Consider the following 24343-nt stretch of genomic DNA (forward strand, 5'->3'; position numbering starts at 1 on the left):
ATATCAGAGCTCTTATCTGGATGATTCAGCGAGGAGGTAATTATTTTCTGTAATTTATTTAAATACAGGGAAAAACTATCGACGAACGTCAAATATTACTGAAGAAATGTCAGAAAATGTCATGACTGTAAACTTTGTACCTAAACTTGTAGTTGAGCCTTTTTAGAATCAATTTTCAAATAACTTGTTTTATAATGGATTTTAAATATAACATCAAAATACACCAATATGTATTTTTTTTCGTTTTTAATTTAAATAGCTTAAAATAAAATATAGCTCTGAACCTCGAAGTTAATTATTTTTTGTCTCTGATAAAATATTCTATTTCGAAAAAAAATTAACTCAAATGTTTATAAAAATTTGATTTTTTTAATTGTCTTCAATTTTTATCAGTAAAATACCTCGAACATTTTCAATAGGCTGTAAGTCAATAATTATAAAAGATTAACAATAACTGACAACATTATTTAATTCTACAAAGCAGTAATGATAATAATGAATTAAAAATAGCGAGTTTGAGCATACCCATAGCACAGTTACTGCCACAGTAATGTAATGAAATACCAATCAAGTTGACCACCAACCGTAACGTTATAGGTAAGTATAATAAATTATGTCATACTATTGAAACAAAAATTTAACACGAGAGTTTGAAGGACGTGACCATGGGTTTATTTAAAATGTAAAACACTATAATTTACAATACAAAATAATGTGTTAAGCTAATGTTCAGTTTAATATTTTATTTAATTAGATATACCTATAATATAACGTAGGTATATTTTTATTTACGATAATCAGGTATTCGAGTTTATATTAATTATACCTTCCCTCAATTGTTTTTTTTCAGATTGAAATGAATTATATTATATTGAGAAGTATAATTTGTAATAATTTAATGTAATATAATGTTAGCCATTGTTCTATAATTTAAAAATAGGATATTGGTATATACATTTTGAATAAGTATCTACACTTATAATATGTTAGGTTGGTTAAGTTTAAGCAATTTATGGTTTAAGTTTGAACTATTATAATTAAATATTTAAATGTATTGATTTCACGAACCTATAGTCATCGTAAACATGTCATTACTTTGTACTAAATATTTAAAATTGTTATATTTATATGCATTAAGTTATTTTTAAGTTTAAAATATGTGTTCAAAAAGAGCACGCAATAATTGTGTCAATGTACGTTGCAGTATCATTAGTATTTATTAGTAAAACAACTATTATTATCAACTATCAAGTAGTTTCAAAATCAGAGAAAATTACATCTATCGAGTTCGTAATTTTTGCGATAGATGTCGCATTCGGCGAACCTCCAACCCTCATTCCGTTCGTTTTCAACCCCTCATACATGCTTGAGCTTGAGTGGCGTTTTCAAGGAAAACACTAGTTTCCGCGACCGCGTTCTCGCACTTGGACGTATTTAACTCGCGTCTACTTATCGTTCAATTTATGGTATAAATATTAATAACCGATAATCTTCAATAATCATGAACTTCATTTAAACACCAAGAAGTTTTTTGTAAGTATTTTTTTCTCGTTTAATTATTAGCATATCGTTTAATAACAAAAAAAAGTCCAATCTAGAATAATGGTTAGGTAGGTATTATGTATTGTAATACTTGACCGTTACCGTTTGGATATAGGTACTCAGTCATATTATTTTATTTACGTAACTTATTAAATTATGTAGTAAATGTACATAAACAATAAATATATGTTGACTAATTTTAAGCTAGGAAATTCGGGAATATATGTATATTCCTTCAATATATTTTTGTAAACAATGTATTCATAATTTATTATATTTAACATAAGTCTTAACAATATATCTAATATATTAATTGTATTTATGTATTAACATAAATTATTTTTTACATACTATCTAATATAATGTAGGTATCTATATTTTTTGTTTATTTGTTGTTTTTATATATTTATTATTCATACTGTAACACATTGGGTATATTAAAATTGCATAGTTATAATAGTTACTGGGTTGTAGCCTTGTAGGTATCTCTTTTACTTTTGTTTGAATTGGATAGTGGTTCCACGGATCGGAGAAATAGATATATAATACGTATTTATCGTGTGCTGAACTGTTGAAGAGAGTTCTGGAAAAATATAAAAGTAGCGATATGTAACGAGAAATAAAATTGTTCATAACGAGCTATTCCTACACTATCCCAGGATCCCACACATGACGTGATACAAGTCCGCTTGAGTAGCAAGGAAAGCTATCATTTTGAGATTTCGTTTATTTCAATATTATGTCAATAGTATGCATGGCAAATCGGATAAAACAAGATAAATGTGATGGTAAATATGTACATAACACATTAGACATATTCATTTATCTATTCCACATAATGTATCAATATTAAAATCATTAAGCTAACTTTTTTTTATTTAAAAATTGTATTAAATTTATATAAAATGCATAATAAATATCATATAAAATCGTTTTAGTAGGTAATACTAGCTAGGTAGGTGATTTATTACCAAATTAACGAATGAAGTTTAAGTCTACAAAAAAAGATAAAATAAATCGTAATGAATAAATAAATTACATTTGTGCTTGTAATTAATCATCTATGGTTTCAATATAAACAACAATTTATTTTTAAATTATTTAATTTTTAAGTTAACATTGTTATGTGGAAGATAGGTGCATTTTAGGTAGGTCTATGAATATATTGTGTATTTACCTACCATTAACAATTTATTATTGTGTTATAAGTACCTATCTGTTTGGCTCGAAGAAAAAGAGGAATATTTCAATAAATTCTACATGGTATTGTATATTATTAGAATGTATAATATAATGTTAAGTCATGTTACTAATCTAAATTTTAGTGTCTGTTATCATATTTTGGAGTACCTATAGTAAAATTGTTCTGATTTCCAATTTCGGGAGTTGTTTTTGGTAAAAAAAAAATAGATTTAGTAAATTTTTATGCAAGACCATAACAAAATTGATTTATTTTTTTTTTGTTATAACTTCAAAAATGGATAATTGAAAATAACTTGAAAATGTAATATAACATCCCACACAGGTTTTTCTTATTGCAGTTTAAAAATATTATATGAACGACATTTTTTCTAACCGTTTGAAGTTAAAATGTTGATATATTTCGGGAATAGAGGAACATTTTAAAATTATTTTGTGATTACAAATGTATTCCATTTTAAGTTTGTATAACTAATGCTTGAAAATGTTACATTTATACAAGATCCATAATAATTTACTATTATTACCATTTGAAAAATACAACAATACATATGCACATTTTTTTTATTTTAGGCATTTAAAATTATTTTGATTGTCTCTGCTCATAAACGTTTTTCGTATTACATGGTTTATCATTGAGTTATAATTTAACACATCCATTACGGTGACCTACTCAATAAAGAGATACACTCGAATCCTACTGTACAGCAAAGCAGTTACCTACTTTCCCACTTTTTTAACTAACAATTTCCATTTGCTGATTATACAAAATTGGACTTTCTTTTAAAATATGTAATAATATTGATGACTGTTAAATCACTATAATTGTTAGTATATTCTATACATTTTTACACGAAGTTATTTTATTAGAGAGTTAATAAGAATTAATTATTATTTAGAGTTCTATACGATTGTTATGTCTTCGTGTTATGTTGTTTCTATTCAAAGATACCAAATTGAAAAAAAAATTTGATATAAGAGGTTTATAAAATTATTTTTTTTAATTTTATAAGCTCTGTACGATGGGTATAAATGTTTAATGTTGAATGTTTAATGCATTACATTCTAAATTTACTAGCACAAAACATTTCATTTAGTATTTTAAATGGCTAAATCGTGTGCAACGGATTTGACGGCCACCTGGGGCCAGTATTGATTTGGTGTTTTTTTGATAGGTTTTGAGTGGTTGAAATTTTTTTCTTCTACGTTCATTTTACTAGTATTTTTTGTTGTTATTATTTGTTGCCAAAAGTTCCAAAAAACTTTTATTGCGATATCGCGGCGGCAAAGGTGTCGCGTGCCAGCGGTATTTTTGGATGCTTACCAAAAGTCATATGTATCGATCTGTTAGGCATTTCTCACCTTCCCCAACCCTAGATGATGGTTAAGATGGAAAAATATATAAAAACATGAGAGAATTGAACGAGTTAAAGTTCTAATAAACACGACTTTTTGGCAAACAGTCAAGACGTGCTTAGAATTATACTGGTGCCATCCATCAGTGAAAGCTTATCCCACCATACTATAGTGATGAAAGGAATTATGTTCTGACACTTACAAACATTGAATTTATGTAAGTAACAAGTATTTCTTAAATTTAAAATTTTTAAAATTCAAATTTATATTATGGTTAAAACTAATTTGTTGATAGTAAATACATATTTCAAAACACAAACGTTTAATTTGTCCAGAACCTATTCCAGATATAGAGAATAGATATTAGGAACTATTATCGTATCTGACCAGATGAGACTACTTTTTATGAGATTTCGAGCAAAGCGAGAAAAATATTGAATTTATAATTTTATTTAAAAAAAATGATTTATATTTTATGAACAGAATACACCTATAACCACAATCAGTACCATAGTTTCTTTTCTCACTTTTCTCCTAAAGTTTCTTTAGTGGTTGATTATACTTTAATCGGCTGGTTTTAGAATTTAAGCAATGCAATGAAAGTGTATTAAATTTAAATTATTTGCTTATTATTAAATATGTAGCTTTAGAATTTTATTTTTAATTCGTTTAACTTTATTAATTTGTTTCTGTTGAAATAGAATGTGCAATCCCAATATTTCTATTATCATATTACATAGTATATTTTTCAGTTAATACTGTTTTGAGATGGATAGAAATAATGCTTCAAAAATGTCATAACATCTATTTTTGTCGATTTGAAATATTACATATTATTATTATGTTGTCGACACTTGAAAGATATAATTTTTAGCTTTATTGTAATAGTATAGCTTCCTCAAGCACGAAAAATAATTTCAGTGTTGAAAAAATTAAAAATTAAGTGTTTGTGGTTATAATCGATGTTCGATCAGAATCGTTTGTTGTATGAGTGTTGTTTTAAAATTAGTAATAATATTAATTAGTTACACAATAAATTCTATATTACTGTCTACAAGTTAGCGAATAAAACGAGTGCACAACACACAAGTGTTTTGTATAGCTTTTATTTCGTTTATTCTATACCGATTTTTGTCCAAAACTTGATTCATTTTTAATAGACTGTTGAACAAAGATGGTAGAATTTGAAGTTCCTTTTTTTAAATACAAAATGAGAATTATTTGTGTTTTTTTATATTTATATATTTGATGTATTAATTATGTATTTACTATTGAAGTACATTTCGGTATTTACCTTCTATTTTTTAATACTATTTTTATTGTTTTGACTACTGCTGGAAGATTTAATGAAATTTCTTTTTACACAACTATAACAAACACTAGTCAGATTCAGTGTCCGGTTTCAGTATTTGTACACTGAAAATGTAACTAATGGTAAAAATGATAAGTTAATTTTCCATTTAATTTGACAGACTTTTAAAAAATACCTACAATATTGCTGTATACCCTTATGGCTTATATCTGTTTCTGCCGAATTGATTTTACTTCGTATGATCTTATATTCTCATTGCAATATGTCATTTTTAGACCTCATTCTTATACCTAAATTTGTGATGTGTATTTTTTTGTAAAATAACTATTAAAAATAATAACAAACACTATATAGTAAGTTCATGAATAAATTATTTTATCAGCTAACTAAAAAATGTTTTAGGTTTTCATATATTGTTTTGCTTTTGTAAGCACTTTTGCACTGTTTATTTTAAATAAAATATTACGTAATCATGATTAATTTTAAATAATTAATTTAGGTATGTTCATTATTTTATATTTTAATTACTTTGATGTACTTTTTAAAATTTTTAATTACATAAAATATTTTACTGGTTTTTGGTGAACAATATAGATTATTTCTACATTACAAATAATATGTTTATCATTCTACTCCACATTATCGATGTCAATGATCTATGGCAGTAGTACTCAACCGGGGTGACATGTCACCTTAGGGTGACGTGGACCTAGCTTAGGGGTGACGCAGAATTTTAACAAGAAAAGAAAAAATTTAAAAAATAAATTTTTCGATAATAGTAAAATTATAATAATAATAATAAAATTTCGAAAACAATCATATTATTTCTTATAATACATATATTATTCACCTATACCACCACTGTCATGTACATAACATACCTCAAAGTTCGTATCTTTATATACGCTAGACAGCTTTTGGGTGGCTCTTAACAATGAATACCCTCGATTATCGAAAAATGCTATTAATGTGCTCCTTCAGTTTTCTACGTCTTGGTTATGTGAGCATGGCTTTAGTGCACTAACAAATATAAAAACAAAAAAACGCAACAGACTCACAAAAACAACTATAGAAGACGATATGAGACTCGCTCTTTCCACCATCAAACTTAGGATTCCCCAATTTTGTAAAAAACACCAGGGTCAAATTTCACATTAAATTTATATAAATCATTATTTTTTTTGTAACTTTAATTTTTTTCTGTACTGTATTTTTTTTTTAATAAAAGAATAATTTTAATATATACAGCTAAGATTATTTATTATTTTGATGTTAGGTTTTTTTTTTTTTTTATATTACACAGTTAGGGTGACGCGATGTTTGATTCTAGTGCCTAAAGGTGACATGAATCAAAAAAGGTTGAGAACTACTGGTTTAATGGTCTATGGATCATACATTTTGTGTTTAAATACAGAGTATTGAACTATCTTTTAAAAATATATTGAATCTTATACAAATGTTGTATTAATCATGGTAACATAATATATTATGTACTCCAGTATTGGGGACTTTTGGTCATAAAACGTTTTGCTGAGATGGTGGTCAGAAATAGACAATACATACATAAAGATCAATGACAGGATGAAATGTGATCGGTATGTGAGGGTTTTGAAAACGTCTTTTATAATGACATAAATCCTGTACGCGTGTTGGAATGGAATATTGAAGGATGGAAAAATGACTACTTGTCCGTGGGTTATAATGGCAGGGAAGTAAGCGCATCGCGGAGATATCTTCTACACTTGTTGTAAAATTTATCACTCGAACAACAGATCTGAATTTCACTGAAAAACATGATTACCCATTTTTGATGGATGGATTATATTATTGCAGTTGTATACGTTTATATATTATATCACGTCTAATAATATGCGTATATGGAAAAAGAAAAATGTATAGAGGAATATGCGGAATGAAGTTGTATAAAACATAAATGCATACGGCATCGTAAAAATATATTGGAAGAACAAATTTGTCTCTAATGCAATCTGGTTTTATGGCTTTTATTTTATTGTACAAAAAATCATTCGAATATACTCAGTCTAATCGCAGTGTCAGCACTTGAACTTAACTTCATTTTATATAAGTAGGTATACTAAAAATGAATGAGTATGTACTATTATAAATATGGTAAACACACAATAGCTTATTTTCGTGGAATGGTAGTATATTTTTTTATCTTTTCTACGACCTATAATAATGTAGAAGATTGTGATTACTTCTGATTAGTACGTCACAGTGCAATGTAGTAAAGTTAATAATATACCAGAGGTGTATATATTTTCATTGAATTTTGTGATGAAATAATGTTTTTGAAGTACTCACTATTGTTATACGAATAAGTAAATAAAAAAACAGTTTTAAGTTGTACCTATTCGTTTATTTTTAAATGCATTTAATAATTATTTGACTATCAATCATAATTTTAAATCGAATTTGTATATTTTTGTTCTTTATGTACTTATAGTTAAAAACTAAATAAGATTGTAAACATATAAAAATAGATTATTTTTTCTATAGGTTTATGGCAATACCTATTACGTACACTATAAAAATATGCAATATATATAAATTATTTTTATTTACAATTAACCGTATTATTATTTTTGTGTAATTTTTTTATTAAATGTTTGGTCATTTTAGGTCATAAATTGATATATATATATTTATATATTATGATGAATGATCTCTTTCGTTATAATCAATATTCATTTTATTTTTGTCTGTTTGAATTATTCATTCTTTAAAAGTTGAATAATTTCGTTATATTAAATTCCTTATTATAACAAGGCAAAAACTTGTCCAGAATATTTTGTAATAAGATTCGTGACCACGCACAATGAAACTCAGTTATTATTTTTTTTTTGTACAGCAAAAAGTAACGTGACTTTTGCCAACGACCCTGTCAGGTGCCATATCTAGAGAGTAAAAACAAGGGTTGCACTTGAGAAGGCGTAAAAAATAAAATAATCGTGTACAGTTTCTTGTACAGCGAAAAGATTCGTGACATAATAATATTGTACATTGCACTCTGTTTATATTTTTATTGAAATAATTTCTTTAAAATAGTTTTTCAGCATAACCTTTTTATACACTGCATTTATAATTTATACTAAAAAAAAATATCAGTTGAAATGCATTTAATTTCATCATATAAATCATACATTTTCATACAGCGTGACTTTACAATCGTATTTAGAAAAATAAAAATACAGTGTACTTTTTGACATATTTTAATTAATTGGAGCAAGCAAAGAGAAAAATGTTCGCAATACAATTTTCAGTCCACATTTTTTTAAATGTTGACATGCATATAAAATTTAAGTCGTTTCAATAATTTAATTTTGTTCAATTCATGTTATGTAAATCAAATATACTGCCATACCCACTAACATTTATAGTTTGCGTAGTCTATTGAAATTTAAACAATATAATTTTCATTAAAATGTATTATTGTTCATAATATGACGTATTGACGTTTAAAGAACTTTTAATCATTATGAGTAATAAAAATGACACAAGTGTATAAATAATATATCTACACTTCATTCAGGCTTAAGTCTCGTTGACTTATTACACTATTACAGAAATCAAATCTAGTTTTGACATTGAAAATGATTCAGGGACAAGAGTATAAGACTCATAAGTAGTAATTTCCAAAATTTGTTGAGGAAGCAATGCATATTTCTAGGTAGTATAAAAACGAAATTTGGTAGGTAGGAATCATGTTTAATATTATATCATGTGTATGATATGTATCACATCTCAATGAAAAAGAAAAATAATTTTCAACTTTCTAAGTTTAAAAATAGTTCACAAATTATTTTTTTAATGCTAATACCAGAATATTTTTTTTAATTTAACATTTTGGAAATTCGTATTTGACATTGAACGAATTGTATTCTGTATACATTTTGAAAAATTATCCGTTCAAAAAATAAAAATAATTAAACATTGCCGGTTAAGATGTCAGAAAAGGGAATACCAGTGATTTTAATTAAAAAATAACAAAGCGTTGGAAAAAAATGAAAAAAAGTTTAACAATAACTTGAGCTTTGTACCTTTTGCGTTCCCCTAGCTTTTTGCTGTACATAGACTTTTTGGCGGAGGGCATTGAAAATTGTGTTCTTGTGTACCATTTGCCCACCGAAAATGATTTATTCCACAGTCTGATATTTATTAATTATTTACAGACCATCCATCCGTCCGTCCATGTACAACTCTTACGCGTGCATCTTTGTATGTTATACGTTTGGCAGCGCGACACGTGCTTGTCGATTGCGAAGTAGGATATTATGTATGTGTGCGTGTCGGCGAGGTGGCTGGCGGTCGGGAGGATGGTTTTGGGGGGGAGGAAGGGGTCGAAGGTTGGAGCAAAATATAACATTCCGATATTGATTTTGTCTTTTTACACGATTGCGGCCCACGAATTGTGGTAGATGGTCGTATTTGTGCTACACTACATACATACATTTAGCCTACTACCACTACTACCACTACCACTGTTACCACTTCTTCTTCCAATTTTACTACTACACTGCCTACAGTGTGGTTGGTATGGAGGCGGTCAAATGCTATAAATAAATTATTGCAGGCTGTTGTTTGTTAGGTAGGTCCGTGGGGTAGCGTTTGGTGGGTGGTATATATGTGTGTGTGTGTGTGTGTGTGTGTGTGTGTGTGTGTGTGTGTGTAATGTGGAGGGCCCAATATAATATATACGTCCGAGTGGAGGCGATGGCGGTGACTGATGGTGTGTAGGGGAGGGAGGCCAACCAACAAGGAACGTTTTTATCCTCCCACACCCCCACCCCCACCAAAATTGCGTATCGCCGACGGTGCGTTTTGCCGAATGTCAAACGCAGGAACGACGCCGGCTAGAGTCCCTAAAGGTCAGAGTTTCGGGTAGTTTTTCAGGGCGCACAACAGCGCAGTGTTCCGCGCACGACCGCTTAGCCAACGTCCGTTTGTTGTTAGCTTTTTAAGGTTTTTCGACGAAATTAAATTAACCGATTTATAGCATTAGAAGGGATTCAGCCGTTACGATGACAACAATTTAGTACATCGGTAATTTCAACAGAGAGAAAAAGCTACCTACAAGCTACTGTATGTCGGTGAACTTGGTGTGTGTTGGAAGCACACCGTCTTTTACTTATCGCTAGTTTTCAATATAAACGTTTGGTGAATAATGACGAGTCTTATATTTTCATTCATTAGTACCTATATTAAGGATAGTTTACCATATAAACTATAAAATTAATGTACATTTTTCTATGTTATTGAATTTTATATAAAATGTTATTTAATAAAACATTTTATAATGTTATCTACAACCGCCTAAATAATTTGATGCGTAACACGAGTTTTCGGGTATATTAACTATTGAGTTACATGTATAATATGTGCTATGTAGTTTAATTACAAGGCGTATTGTAGTATTTTATAATTCTTTCGAGTTTTCATACTATAAAAACAGTCGTTTTAAATTTTCAGAACAAAGATATATTCTTACAATTTATATGTTGTGTAAATGTAAACTGTTGTATAGTATGTGGTTACATTTTAAGATTTATTTGTAGTTCTTATAATAAATTATGCAGGTTTTATTACAATCTTTTAGAACAGAGAATTTAACATGTTTTTTTCATTTTACATAAAAACCATGTCATTTTTATATAACTGGGTTGATAATTTAGTATAGGTATGCAATGATATAATATAAATTTATGAATATTATTTAATTTCTAAGTGTATTCATATTTCTAGAAATTCTGCAATGCTATAATACTAAATATATGTTTTATAATACAAAAAATAGAACTAGATTAGAATGAGTACTTCAGTTATTATATCCAATATCTACAAAATTGTGTTACATGTTTCACATTTTACAACACCATTGACTTTAATGTTAGGTAGGTGCAAATTACCTCAAATAATTAGAGGGATGTTAGTTCTATATAAAATATTAGATTTGGTATTGAACGGAATAGAGGGCATAGAGAATGGGTATAAATTATTTGTTTAGAAAACTGAGCCTTCCCTATTTGTGCTTATATTGAAGTAGGTGAAGAGTTTAAAAGCCACATCCCTTAACTGAAATCGATAGTAATCAACGTGCAAAAAATAAATTGATATTTACTATTTATTTATGTATTGACTCAAGGTTTTGTACAAATTGACAAACTAAAAAAAACAAAAAATATATTAATTTTAACTTGAAAGTAACTTTTAGAGACAATGAAACACGCAGAGATTACTAATTAGTATATATTATTAAATCCTTGGATTTTTTTTAATGAAGGTAATGGAATTTACATAGTTTCATCAGGCACTTAAAAAACTTAAAATACCATTTAACGAAATTTAAATAACAATAATTACCTAGTTAAGTAATGTAATAATGCAAAAAACAAGAGTCAAATATGAAACATGTTAACCACATTTGAGATGAGCCGCGATGATGACAATACGTGCGGGTCTTAAGAGGTTGTAGATAGGCAAATTTAACCACAAGACGAAACCATATTATAATATAAATTGTTTTAAATGTACCTAAACATTTTTTTTATTATTAGTAGTTAGCATGTATATTATACATAATATATGCATTACTCATTAGTATACAATTTTATTAATATTAAAGTAATCAGAAACAGTGCAAAAAAATAACTATAAAAAACAAAATGTAGGAAAATATGACAATGTTTATTGTTTACATAAAGCTTTAAAGTATGGGAATGGAGGCCCCCTTTACTGCCCCGCCCGAGAAGACACACATGGACTGTATGCAGTTGCATACGTACTTATAAAAACACAAACTGTTTACTCTTTTCATCAGGCACACCGCATACGTCTCACAGCGCTGTGAGCGTGTCACGGAGACTGTTTTGAGGTTCTATATTTTTTCGGGGCTTTCCAGAGAATATACAAAGAATATAAAATACGCAAAGGAGCACGTTCCTTCCCAAGATAATATATTTATTTTACCAGTCAGTATGTCATCACGAGTCTAGCGTCCGTCTCTTCTTTCAGTATAACTACAAAAACCGTTTTTACCGTTTTCTAGGGTCTAGAACTCTAGATGTGACTTATAAGCATTCGCTACAGCCAGTTTTGGTGGTTCTATATGAGCTGCTCGATGCTGCATGAATGTGATGTTTGACTGTAGTTGTTGCGGCTCCATTGAATGAGTCGTGGGCCGTGGAGGTGACCATAATATCTCACGCCCGATAGTCGTTTTTGTGTTTGTAAATGTGTGTCACTACCAGGGGGTCGAAATAATGCGTTTGGCGATTATATGCCGTGCTCTAATTAAAATAAAATGTTTAATGTGTTTAAATGATAAATATAATATATTATTATAGTTTTAATATTATTATTTTTTGTTTCAGACTGGCTGAAGAAATATGATTCGCATAGTTTTGCCAGTTTTATTATTAGTGCTGATTTCAATAACTGCAGATGTCAACGCCAAGGTAAATGGAAATATTTGTTTAGCATGATATTATATTTATTGTTTAATCTAGTGGTATGAAACAACTGTAATAATTAAAATATATATAAAACAAATTCTCTCGCTGTGATAATCTCGGGTAAATCTATGCTTAGCTCATTTTGTCTAAACGCCTTTTAAAAGGCCCGGTATTAGAGGCTTTTGGGAGAGGATAAACGTAAAACGACCAGAATACAAATTGGCCGAGCGCCATTTTAAATACTCCCTTCCTTTTACACTTCCTGTCTACCACTGCCCTTTGCCGAGAAAGGGAAACGTGGTGGAAACTATAGCTTTTATCCGAACAAACCTTTATGCAATGTAGAACTCTAAGACCAATTTTCGAATTGTAATTAGAAGTTTTAGGGAAAACAATGGATGGCTAATGGTGTCTAAAAGGTCTCAGTCATTAAATGTCATTAAATTTAATCATGTATTCGATTTTTAATTCGTGGGCACTGCATTGAACATACACACACATATTCCAAATATATTGTAGTTATCAAAATGTTGTATGGTTGAAATCATTTTCATGATCTAGTGATAATACATATTACATTTGAAAGTCATGAATAATGATAAATAATTGTCGGTAGGTACCTAATATAGGAAAGATTCTAAGTGGTGCTCGGTCTTCCTAGAAATGTGGAAAATGTTGATAAATGCTGTCAATTTAATAGCTATTTTCGCAGTATTTGAATTGTGCTTATACAAGTTACTGGAAGATTGAATATTAATTTTTGTGATGTATAATCTGTTTTAAAATACCAATAAATATCCCTCAAGACTAAAATAAACATTATTTCCAAGTTCATGGCATGTAACTACGTTGTTAACGGCTTGTTATAATTAATGTGGTCAGTGATTAGTATTTAGTAGTACTAATTATCCATTAATATATAGATAACATAAAATCTATATGACCTATATTACACAGACTATAGAGTATAGGAGTATGTTATTGTTATAAATGAAATTATCCTCTAAAAGTTATTCAAGTAGTACTTATTATGTTTTTTGTATTTTATTCTGAGTTCAGTTAAAATTATACTTAGATAATTTTCAAAATCGAATATTATTAAAATCATTTTACAGTTTTTTTTTTTATAAATTAAATTTTGGTTTTTAAATAAACAGTACGTACCTATAATATTATATATTTGATATAATTTAAGTTAAAATATTAATAAAATCTAAGGGCAAAACATTTGGTTTTACTTTAAAAATAGTACAGTTATTTACTTGAGATTATTTTGAATTTTAGCTACAATCTGTATGAATATTATATTAAGGATCAAGAACATTAATAGAGAATTTTAAGGTATGAAAACAATGTTAACACAAAGAATAGTTTTTTTACCCGGTAAAAAAAAGTTATTAAGCCTAAAGATTTAAAAGATAATATTTTGTTAACTTCCTTTTTTATTTATTACATGATTATATATGAGTTACACGTGTAAACAAATATTAATACAGTAAAATGATTTAGTGAGTAAAAATAATAAAAATTCTAATTTTAATGCGTCTGTTTTTTTGTACTGTTTGTGGTATGATGATATATTATAATACATTATGTTACTTAAATTCAAAATGAAGAATTAAAAAAATTAAATTATTGATTAGTGTTAGACACGTCATTTAATAATGAAAAATATACATGTATTATACTATATTATAAATAATGACATTGAATGCTTTTTAATTTTTTTTCAACCTTTCACAATTGTTGGTGCTTACTCATTCACTATTGAAATCGAATGAGAATAGCCAACGGGGTTGTTAGCCATGCGTCATACCGCCCCATGGGAAATATTAGTTTCGATCCAAATCTATGAAAAGGTAACATTTACATATATTTTCATAGCTGTGAGGGCACCTATATCTTTTCTTTTACTTGATTTCTACATTATCTATTGCTTAAGTTGGATCCTTTACTTTTTCTTTTTTTTAGTAAGGGAAACAATCCTACAAACATGTCTGGGAAGGCATGCGCGTCTTGATCCAAACAAAACCCATACTTTACTTGACACATATTGTTTGTTTTCTGATAAAAATATCAATATGGTTTCGAATTTTTATTTTTATTGTTTTAAAATGTCGGAGTTCCTCCGGTCGGAAGATTCTTTATCCTGCGAAAAATTACTTTATTTAATCCTTCACCAAAGGTATCTCATTATTCACTTATTGTTCATTATACTATTTTTTTGTCATTTTTTAAGTATAGGTACATAAAAAAAAAATGTTTTGAAAAATGAACATCATGACAATATGACATTTTATATCAATCGATTTTAATTATTCTCCAAGCTTACTTGAAATTGATTTTCACACGTTTTTAATATATTCTTCAAAAATAGAAATATGAAAATTGTTTTATATAACTTTTTCATAAGATTAAGTGGGATAAAATAAAACACGTGGGAAAGTCAACCACATGTAGATTTGACGAAAAATTCTAAAACTGTTGCCCGATTTTTTTTATGGTTTTACTAGATTAATTGGTACGTTGGAAATATACATGTCTAAACACCAATGTTGCACGTGTATTAGTTATATAAAGACAGAAAATCACCACTTTCAAACTGCTTAAATAGGCACTCTTCTTTCGTCTCTCCTGTCAATTGGTTACCCATACCTATTTATTTTATTATTGTCATAACCAACTTATTTCTATAGTACTACCATTGAGTAGGTATATAAACTATGTTTAATGGTACCGCTAGATACATTTTCATGTATCAAACAATAATGAAATAATTTAATATTTTTATTACATGATTAGTATTGATAATTATTTATATTATTTACTAAGTTATTATTATGAAAATATTTTAAACGGTAAATTTTTCTTTAATTAAAACTATAGTCACCTTAAAAGATCATAAAAATAAAATTTGAAAAGGACGGCTGGGAGCACAATGTAAACATATTCTGATAGAGGGTAGAAAAAGTTAGTAAATATTTGTTCACCAGTCCGTCTTGGCCAATGTTGATAACGCTACTAGTAAACCTCATACCCTACGCATCGGGTTTTATAAAATATGATTGATTAAAATCGGACCCTTTGCAAAGGGTTTAAATTCATCCTCTCGTCTTACATTGAGGCCAAATCCACTGAATTAATCACAATATTAAATCCCGCTTATAACTATAAATTCTTTATATTTTTTGTTTGTCAACGATGATAAACATTTTGCATTTATTTTAATTACATTATTAGTAAAAAGTATTAGTTTAAATTTAACTATAACAAATAAATAATTTGACATTCGTCAAACTTTCCTTTTTCATGGAGACATGGAGAATGCAGTAATGTTATGTATTAACTATTAAATGATGCTGGTTGACATTTCTTATAAAAATTTTCAGATAGTTATAAAAGTAGGTTCTCCTTATGCTTTTTCTAGTTTCACATAGAACTTAATTTTTTTTTTCTATATGAAGACATTTTTTATAGTATTAAAGATGCTTCAATTGTCCACTTCAATGCCTTTTTTGGTAGGAAAGAAAATCTAGTTAGGGATTAAGTAAAAAGTTGACACCTACCACATTTTGTAAAATCATGGAAACAGAATTTTTATTCAAAATTATTTCAAAACAAATTATTTTGTAATTCAAAAACCTAACCTAACCGTAGGTAGTTGACATTTTCACATAATTTTTATATTAGCTTTGAGTTTATACATCAAATACAATATACACTCAATAATATTAGCTAATAATTCAAAAATTAAGTTATTATTATTTAATAGGAATAATTGAAAATTGATTTGTCAATTTGATAATCATTCAAATAAAATAAAATAAAAATAATCATTTATAAACAAATTGCATTTGTATATCATGAAATAGTATTTGATTATTAATACAAAGTAAATCATAATGAATAATAATAGTACAATAATAATAGTGGGTATTATTTAATTTTTAATAAATAATAATAGTGCAGTACCGAATAGTTATTTCTACATTTAGCTTAGAACATTTTTTTCAAAAAAATATTTATCCTTTTTTATCATTTAGTTGGCAAATAATGATTCAAAATTCTGTTTATATTTCTTTCTTTGACTTTCAAGAGATAAGAAAAATAAATTGAAAAAGTCTGTTTGGTGGAAAGACTATATACAAGTTAGATTGTCTCTCCTCTATATACCAATGGACATTTATTTGGTCATCGGCCATTCTCGATACACGTGCATCATGGGGATTTCCTCAAAACATCTTGAACAATCTATCTTTGTCTGGATCCTGGACTTCAATTATCAATGATTTCCAGCGCATTAAAGTGAAATCCAATCGCTACCCCATTATTCCTTTCTACGACACTCGATGCCATCACAAAATCCCTGGATGTATAATAGAATATCAAATCCTTAAAACCTATCGTTTACGGGGGTTAACGTGACTTTCTGACAGGAGAAAAAATGAACCACGTAAAAAGCACAATAAATATAGAGTATATAATGATGAATATTATTACACATGAGGTTCTATGTAAATTTCAATTAGGCCTTGGTTCGTCCTGTATGCGAACGAGGTAAAATAATTTTGTAATTATAAATTATAAGCGATGGTTATAAACTATTAATTATAACTCATAGGTAGGTTAGTTATGTTTATCATACTCTTTCAATATTAATAATAACGTATATTAAAAATAACTAATAACAAGTAGTAATATTTTAACGTATCTAATTTTAATATTATAAAATTTCCAGAGTAGATAATATGTAATAAAGCAATTGTCAATTGATGGCCAATAAAACACCCGATCTATTATCACACGCAGTTATATTAATAGCCATTATTTAACCTATTATTAATGAGATAAGAACTCATTGAATTCACTATTAATTATAACCTTAAAAAGTGCTCCATCTTAACTTTTTTTTATTACATACAATTATTCGACCACGTACACCCTTTTTCCTCTTTAAAATAACTCCAACCTCACAATAAGGGACTAATACGAGCGTGTCCCACCCGTTAATTATTAATTACCTACTATTTACTAGTATTTATATTTGACAATATTGGTATAGTAAATACTTGAAAATATTTTTAATATAATTGCAGTTAAATTATGAAACAAAATGTTCTCATCCATATGGTGATTTTTAAAATAAGTTATAATTCATAGCTTTATAAATACAACACAACCCAATCGGTGCATTATATATTTTCCAGAAAATTATGCTGCTATATGATATAATTCTGAATTCTTTAAAAATAATTAAAAATTGGTTTTAAAAAAAAGTATGAAATAATATAACAATGGTCATCATATTATATTCGAAGGTGTGATTTATCTTTTCAAGCATAGTTTTTAATTTAAACACTAGAGTAAAATCTACCAACTAAACATGGTGTTTTTAATCAACGAATTAGACGGGTCCTATATTAGATTTTTGACACAGATACCTACTATACCTGCAGTTATACATTTTTTGTTCATAAAATCCCTAGGGTGATCTGTACTAGGTACACCACCAAACTCACTAGAGGGTGTTCTAGAGGGCAAATTAATCATATCGGAGCATGACACTGTAGACCAAGTTTGATCAGGTTTATAATTAACAACCACGATTTAAGTAAATGTATTATTGCTGCTGTCATTGTTAGTATATGTATAAGTTTTGGGTTAATGGACTTAAATGACTTCATGAGTGCATGTTAATTTTGCTTAAACAATTTTTAATTAGTTTAGCTACACGCATACAATATTATAAACGAAAATGAAGGCTAGGAAACGTGAAACTTTTCCTCAAAATATTTGTAAGGTGCTTAAATATAGACTTCCAAGCTAAACTTATGAACTCACGTCTGTAATAATGAACTTTAACACATTCATTTTTTTTTCTTATTCTTTCAAGATGTTTTAACTGCGGCATTTCAAAATAAAAATGTTATACCTACTGTAGAAATACTTTTACTGTTTAAGTTTAGTATCAAAACTGTGGGACGTGGGTAGGTACTTGATAAACACTCTAAAACACCAGTTTTTTTATTGTGCTAATATATGGATCATGTTGTACGATTATATACATACTATTATAATATCAACTTAATAATGCATTGTATTTTTGATTTTTAATCATATAAAAGAATACTGTTTTTGTTTAAAATATAAATGTAAAATTATATATGTTTGACAATATATTATATATTTACCTATCTACATTTCGATTTAATTGCTGGATTATTTACATTTTTTTTTCAAAAAAATTACATTCTACTTTTGTTTAATTGCTTTTTAATACTTTAAAATGTTTTAATCGTTGTATTTTAAAGTTCAAGATCCAAAACTATTTTGTGTATAAATTAATGATACTCTGTACGTTGCTATATAAAATGTTGTTTAATTAAATTAAATTTCTGAAGAATTGTGTTATTGTGTTTAGATCTTTGATGTATTTTGGTACTGTGTTGCATAACTTAAAATTATGTTTTTTTATTAGATTTGTTGTTGTGTTGATTTAAAATAATATAAAGTATGTTGAGGTAAAACAACTACCTACTAGTTTTTAATGCATAAAAAATGTTAAGATTTTCATTACTTACTTCAATAATTATTATTTATGTACTTTTCATTAGATTTAACATTTATAAAAACATTTCAATACCTTTTACCTAAATTTACTAAATTTAGTTTTTAAAATTAAGCTTATTACTTGATTTCAGATACAATTATAAAATTATTATTTATTACTTATAACATAAACAGTATATTAATTTATTAATGATAATCAGTCTTAAAAACACAGTCAATTAATTCGTATAAAATACATTGTATGTATGCAGCAACCTATAGTTTGAAATACTCCGCCTGAGTAAACCTTTAAAGCTAATTAATAATTAAATAAGTGCTTAATGGGAATCAATAATTCAACTTTTAAAATATATAAGTAAATATTTCATAATTTGTTCTATAAATCGTCGAATACAGTTAAAATTTGCTAAAATAATTTTTTCCATTAGAAATGGCCATTTCCAGTTCTATTGTTGAGAAAACAGTGCAGAATCACATTTCATATACATTTTCGACTAGATTTTTTCGGTATTTTTATAAAATATAATTTGTTTATTAATTCTACAGCTGTTGATTAATACAATTATGTTTATTGACCGTTAAAAACACTACCTAGTTAGTAAATACTGTAAAAATAATTAGTTATTGTTTATGTGATTAATTTAAATTTAAATCCATTGCATACATTTTTTTATTGTATTATTGCTCTTCATTAATATTAAGATTCAACTATTATCTTGCTACTCTGATACAGAATTTGCTTTTACACTAGTTGACGTAGCATCAAAGTTAAACTTCAAATGTAAAACATTTTTTTTTTTTTTAGTTTGTAATTTTCCTTATAATTGAGAAAATCATCAAAATATAACGGGACTATAGGAATATATACCCAACATCAGATTTTGTTATAATTCAGAAAGAATTTATTTCAAATTTTCACAAATATGTAAATGTGTTTGATAAACAAGCCACATAAGATGATTATTAAAATAATATTCTGGCTATGTTTGAGCCATTTTTAGACATATAAAATATTCGATTTTTTTATTAGTTTGATTTTTGATTTATGTTTTTAACATAATTGTTCATCAGTCAAAAAGTTTGAAAATATATTAGGTATACACCTACGCTTTGAAAATACAAAAGGTTCCTCATAAGTTGTTTTTTTAGATACCTACTTACCTATTTAAAAATGTCAATAATACATGGACATATTTTTTTTTATATAAACGTTTGAAGTTCAATCATGACGAAATTGGATATTTAAATAAAAAATAACGATTTTAGTTATTTTGTTGTTGTAATTTAATAAAATATATTGATCGTAGAAACTTTTTGACACTACCTATTATTAATTTCTATATTATACACATTACAAAATTACATTTTCAAAATATTTACACTGATTTTATGTTTTTTAAGCTCTTTTTATGCTTTTTTTTACCAGGAACCTTTTTACATAATTATACGGAATCTATGTCGGTGTTGACTAATATGTTGTAAACGATGTTTTTGGAAAAAAATAGTTCAACAAAATATAACTATCCTTAGAAATAGATATTGATTCATCTCTTTACTGTGCTCAAAAATTTTTTTTCACATGTACAGTGACTTATCATTCAATTCAAATTTAATACATCCATTTTATCAGTCCCGTATTCTCAAAATTTACTACTAAGCAAATTCACTGTTTATTATTTTTTACATCGGACTTTTGTTATTATGAAAACTTGACATATTATAAATAATATTAGAGAAAAAATAATAATACGTACTATAAACATACCTGTATATTATGCTTATTTTTATTATGCTGTTACTATGCTACAACCTTTTTCAAAAAATAATAAAATAACTATTGAAATATTGTAAAAACAATAATACCTAATAGATTGATATAAATAAATTATATTTCTTATGTGAATGTGATCATTTAACAATAAAAACGAATGAGATAACTTTTGTACTCAGCAGATAGGCATAACAATTTATGTAATCGCTTCACCATGTTGTTGTGGCACATACTTTTTCCCCGATTGATAAACTATTTTTCCGATTGATTTTTCTTTTTAAGATTTTATTGCACATGCACTAATTTATAGTATAGTTATGAATATTATCTACCATATATGATTTTTTTAATAACTTACAACTCACAGTACCTACCCATTTTAAATTGATTGAAGATTAGTTTCATTTTATGTACCTATTGGAAATTGCAATACTATTTAGAGTTATATACTTACCTAATCATATATATATATATATATATTTAATATAATTAATTACTATATAAATGTTTTAAATAAGATACCTACTCAATTGATTATTATTATTTTTTGGGAGGTTTTTTCTTCATATTAGAAAATATATTATTTTCTCATTTAAAATACATTATCTCTTAGTTTATCTTATATACCTACAAATAGAAACTTTTTGAACGCATTTACATATTTTTAAATCAAAAGTTGAAAATAAATATTATAAAACTTTATTACAAAAGTATTAATGATTATGCGTTTATTGACCTAAATACCTGACTAAAATTTTTATAAAAATCTATAATGTTCTATTTTTATTTTTAAGATTTTAATATTTTTGTTTAATCTCAGAAATTTGGCTAAGTTATTTTTTTTGTATAATAATATAATATAATTCAGTAAGCCATCACATTTTAAGATAAAATTATGTTTTTCAAACATATTATGTATATTTTTGATAATTTATAATATTGTTATAAATATTTCCTTATCTATTTTTAATTTTTATGCATGCAAATAATATAGCTATATCAAAAGCTTTTTAATTATTTCTTTATTCATACATATTTTACAAACTAAATCTGAACGATGACACATATATTAATTTTTGAACAATATATAGACTATTATTTATTTATTTTGGATTGAACTATTCTTGGCACACATAGATGCCGAATCAGTGGTAAACAAGTTAAATACTTACTCAAAAAATGTTTAAGTATATTTTTTGCTTCTTCAGTCGAATACAAGTTAATGTGATCTGGAGGAGACTAAAATAATAATTTTAAATACATGACGGTTATTAATTCAAGGTAATTTGTACTATAAATAAAAAAAAACATAAAGATTCAAGGTTATTAGGTGACATTTAAAAATATCATAGTATCTTACCAAAACTGAATGATGGATTATGAGTTCTTTAAAAAAATCATAAACCTCCTCGTAGGATAGAATATTCAACGATTTATTATACTTATGCGTATAACAATAAGCTCCCAATAGAGTGGACATTTTCTCGTCATTTAACTCATATTTTTTGCAGTATTTTGCTACATCGGCCAATAGTCTAGACATAATCTTTTTCTCATTTGTAGTTTCCCATTCAAAGATATCATCTATTAAAATACAAAGAGATTATATATTAAAATAATTTAATAACAGTAGGTATAGTTCTAACGCAGTGACATACCAAACTTATTTATTAAATCTTTGTCCGTTTTTGTGAAATTAATGGTATGGCATTGTGCTCTAGTTACGTACTGCCAATTAATAAGTTTTGCCATGAATGGTCTGACGTAAGGTTTAAACTGGTTCTTAAAATTGCATAGATCATGAAAGCTGTTACTTTTTCGTAAAACTGTTGTACCCAATAAGTGCACTGTTTGTAGATTTGGTTCAGAAACTACTCTGTATATTTTACGACCTGGATACTTCCAATAACTAAATTCGTTTATAGTGTTTTCACTTAGTCCTATATCGTTATCATCTTTAACTATACTCAACCATCGACGTTCGATATTATATCTATCAGAAAGTAGAATAGTAGCGTAAGTATACTGTTTAAACTGTACTAATATTTGTTTTGAAATTTAGCTTAAACATAGTACGTATTATATACACAGTATACATCATACTTTGACTTGACTTTTGTTTAAGTAATAATTGCTAATTAATCGAGTTTAATTAATATTCCTAAACTGCATACTGGGTAATTTATAAACGTAAAAGCTGATAACTTAGATGATAGATCATACCTATGATCAAAACAGATTATTCAATGAAACAATACAGTAGAGTTCATAAAGTTATACATATTGCAATATGTTAGAATGTTAGATGTACAACTGTAAAAATGAACTTCAAACAAAAATATTTTTAATTTAACTGATAACTACCTACATATAATATTTTTTGACTAAAATATATTCACTATGTGTATTGCGTATACTCGTTACACGTGAATATAACGAAGGCACTGGTTTATATATCTTTACACCACAGAATAACATTGGGTTTTCAAATAAGGTAGTATAAGTACATTTTTAAATGAGTATTAAAATGGTACTGAAGTGTACCTGGAAAATTGTTGTATGTTGTCCAGGAATAATTGTTCATTAAATCGATTAATGTTGTCCCGCAAAAAAATTGAATCAATTTGAATCTTTTTAGAAATTTCTTGGTCGATAGTTTCGTTTTTCGGTGTAAATTCACTGTCTGAATCCATCATTTTGAAAAGTTACTACTTTTATGTTACAAATAAAGTATTTTTTATTTGCAATTGTATATTATTGAAATCACACGTGTTTCATAAAGAGTTATTAGAAAAACAAATTATAGTATTTCAGCCAGTATACAGTGATACGATTAGAAATATGACATTGAAAACTAATTAATATTTAGAATTATGTGGGTCAGTTGCATGCTGTACTATGTTTGTTAAGTAGGAAGCATTATAAATTATGTCAACTACGTAGTATTTTACAACGTAATCCACTTTGGCCGTTTTAATAGGTTCTATATGTGTTGTGATGGTCTAAACGAGAGATCTGCCGTAGTATTTACTTCTGAGATTTCGTTTTTTTTTATTAGTTAATAGTTAGGATATCTCGTAATGGAAATTGTTGAAAAAATTAATAGATTTAAGGCAAATG

At 27.0% G+C, this 24343-nt stretch overlaps 1 protein-coding gene across 3 annotated transcripts in view; it reads left to right on the top strand.

Annotated features, from left to right (window-relative positions):
* The first annotated feature begins 534 nt into the window (after positions 1–534).
* Positions 535–24343, top strand: part of LOC111035860 (follistatin-related protein 5-like) — a 116563-nt gene continuing 92754 nt past the window's right edge. For 2 of the 3 annotated variants that reach the window (XM_022317659.1, XM_022317660.1), the window contains exons 1-2: positions 1365–1533; positions 12802–12885. In XM_022317659.1, the coding sequence (XP_022173351.1) occupies positions 12817–12885 (69 nt within the window). In that variant the 5' untranslated portion in view covers positions 1365–1533; positions 12802–12816. Of the gene's footprint in view, positions 598–1364; positions 1534–12801; positions 12886–24343 lie in introns of those variants that run through there. The other variant, XM_022317658.1, reaches the window with a different exon arrangement.

This window comes from Myzus persicae, unplaced genomic scaffold (assembly GCF_001856785.1).
Source record: "Myzus persicae strain clone G006 unplaced genomic scaffold, MPER_G0061.0, whole genome shotgun sequence".
NCBI classification, from domain to species: domain Eukaryota; kingdom Metazoa; phylum Arthropoda; class Insecta; order Hemiptera; family Aphididae; genus Myzus; species Myzus persicae.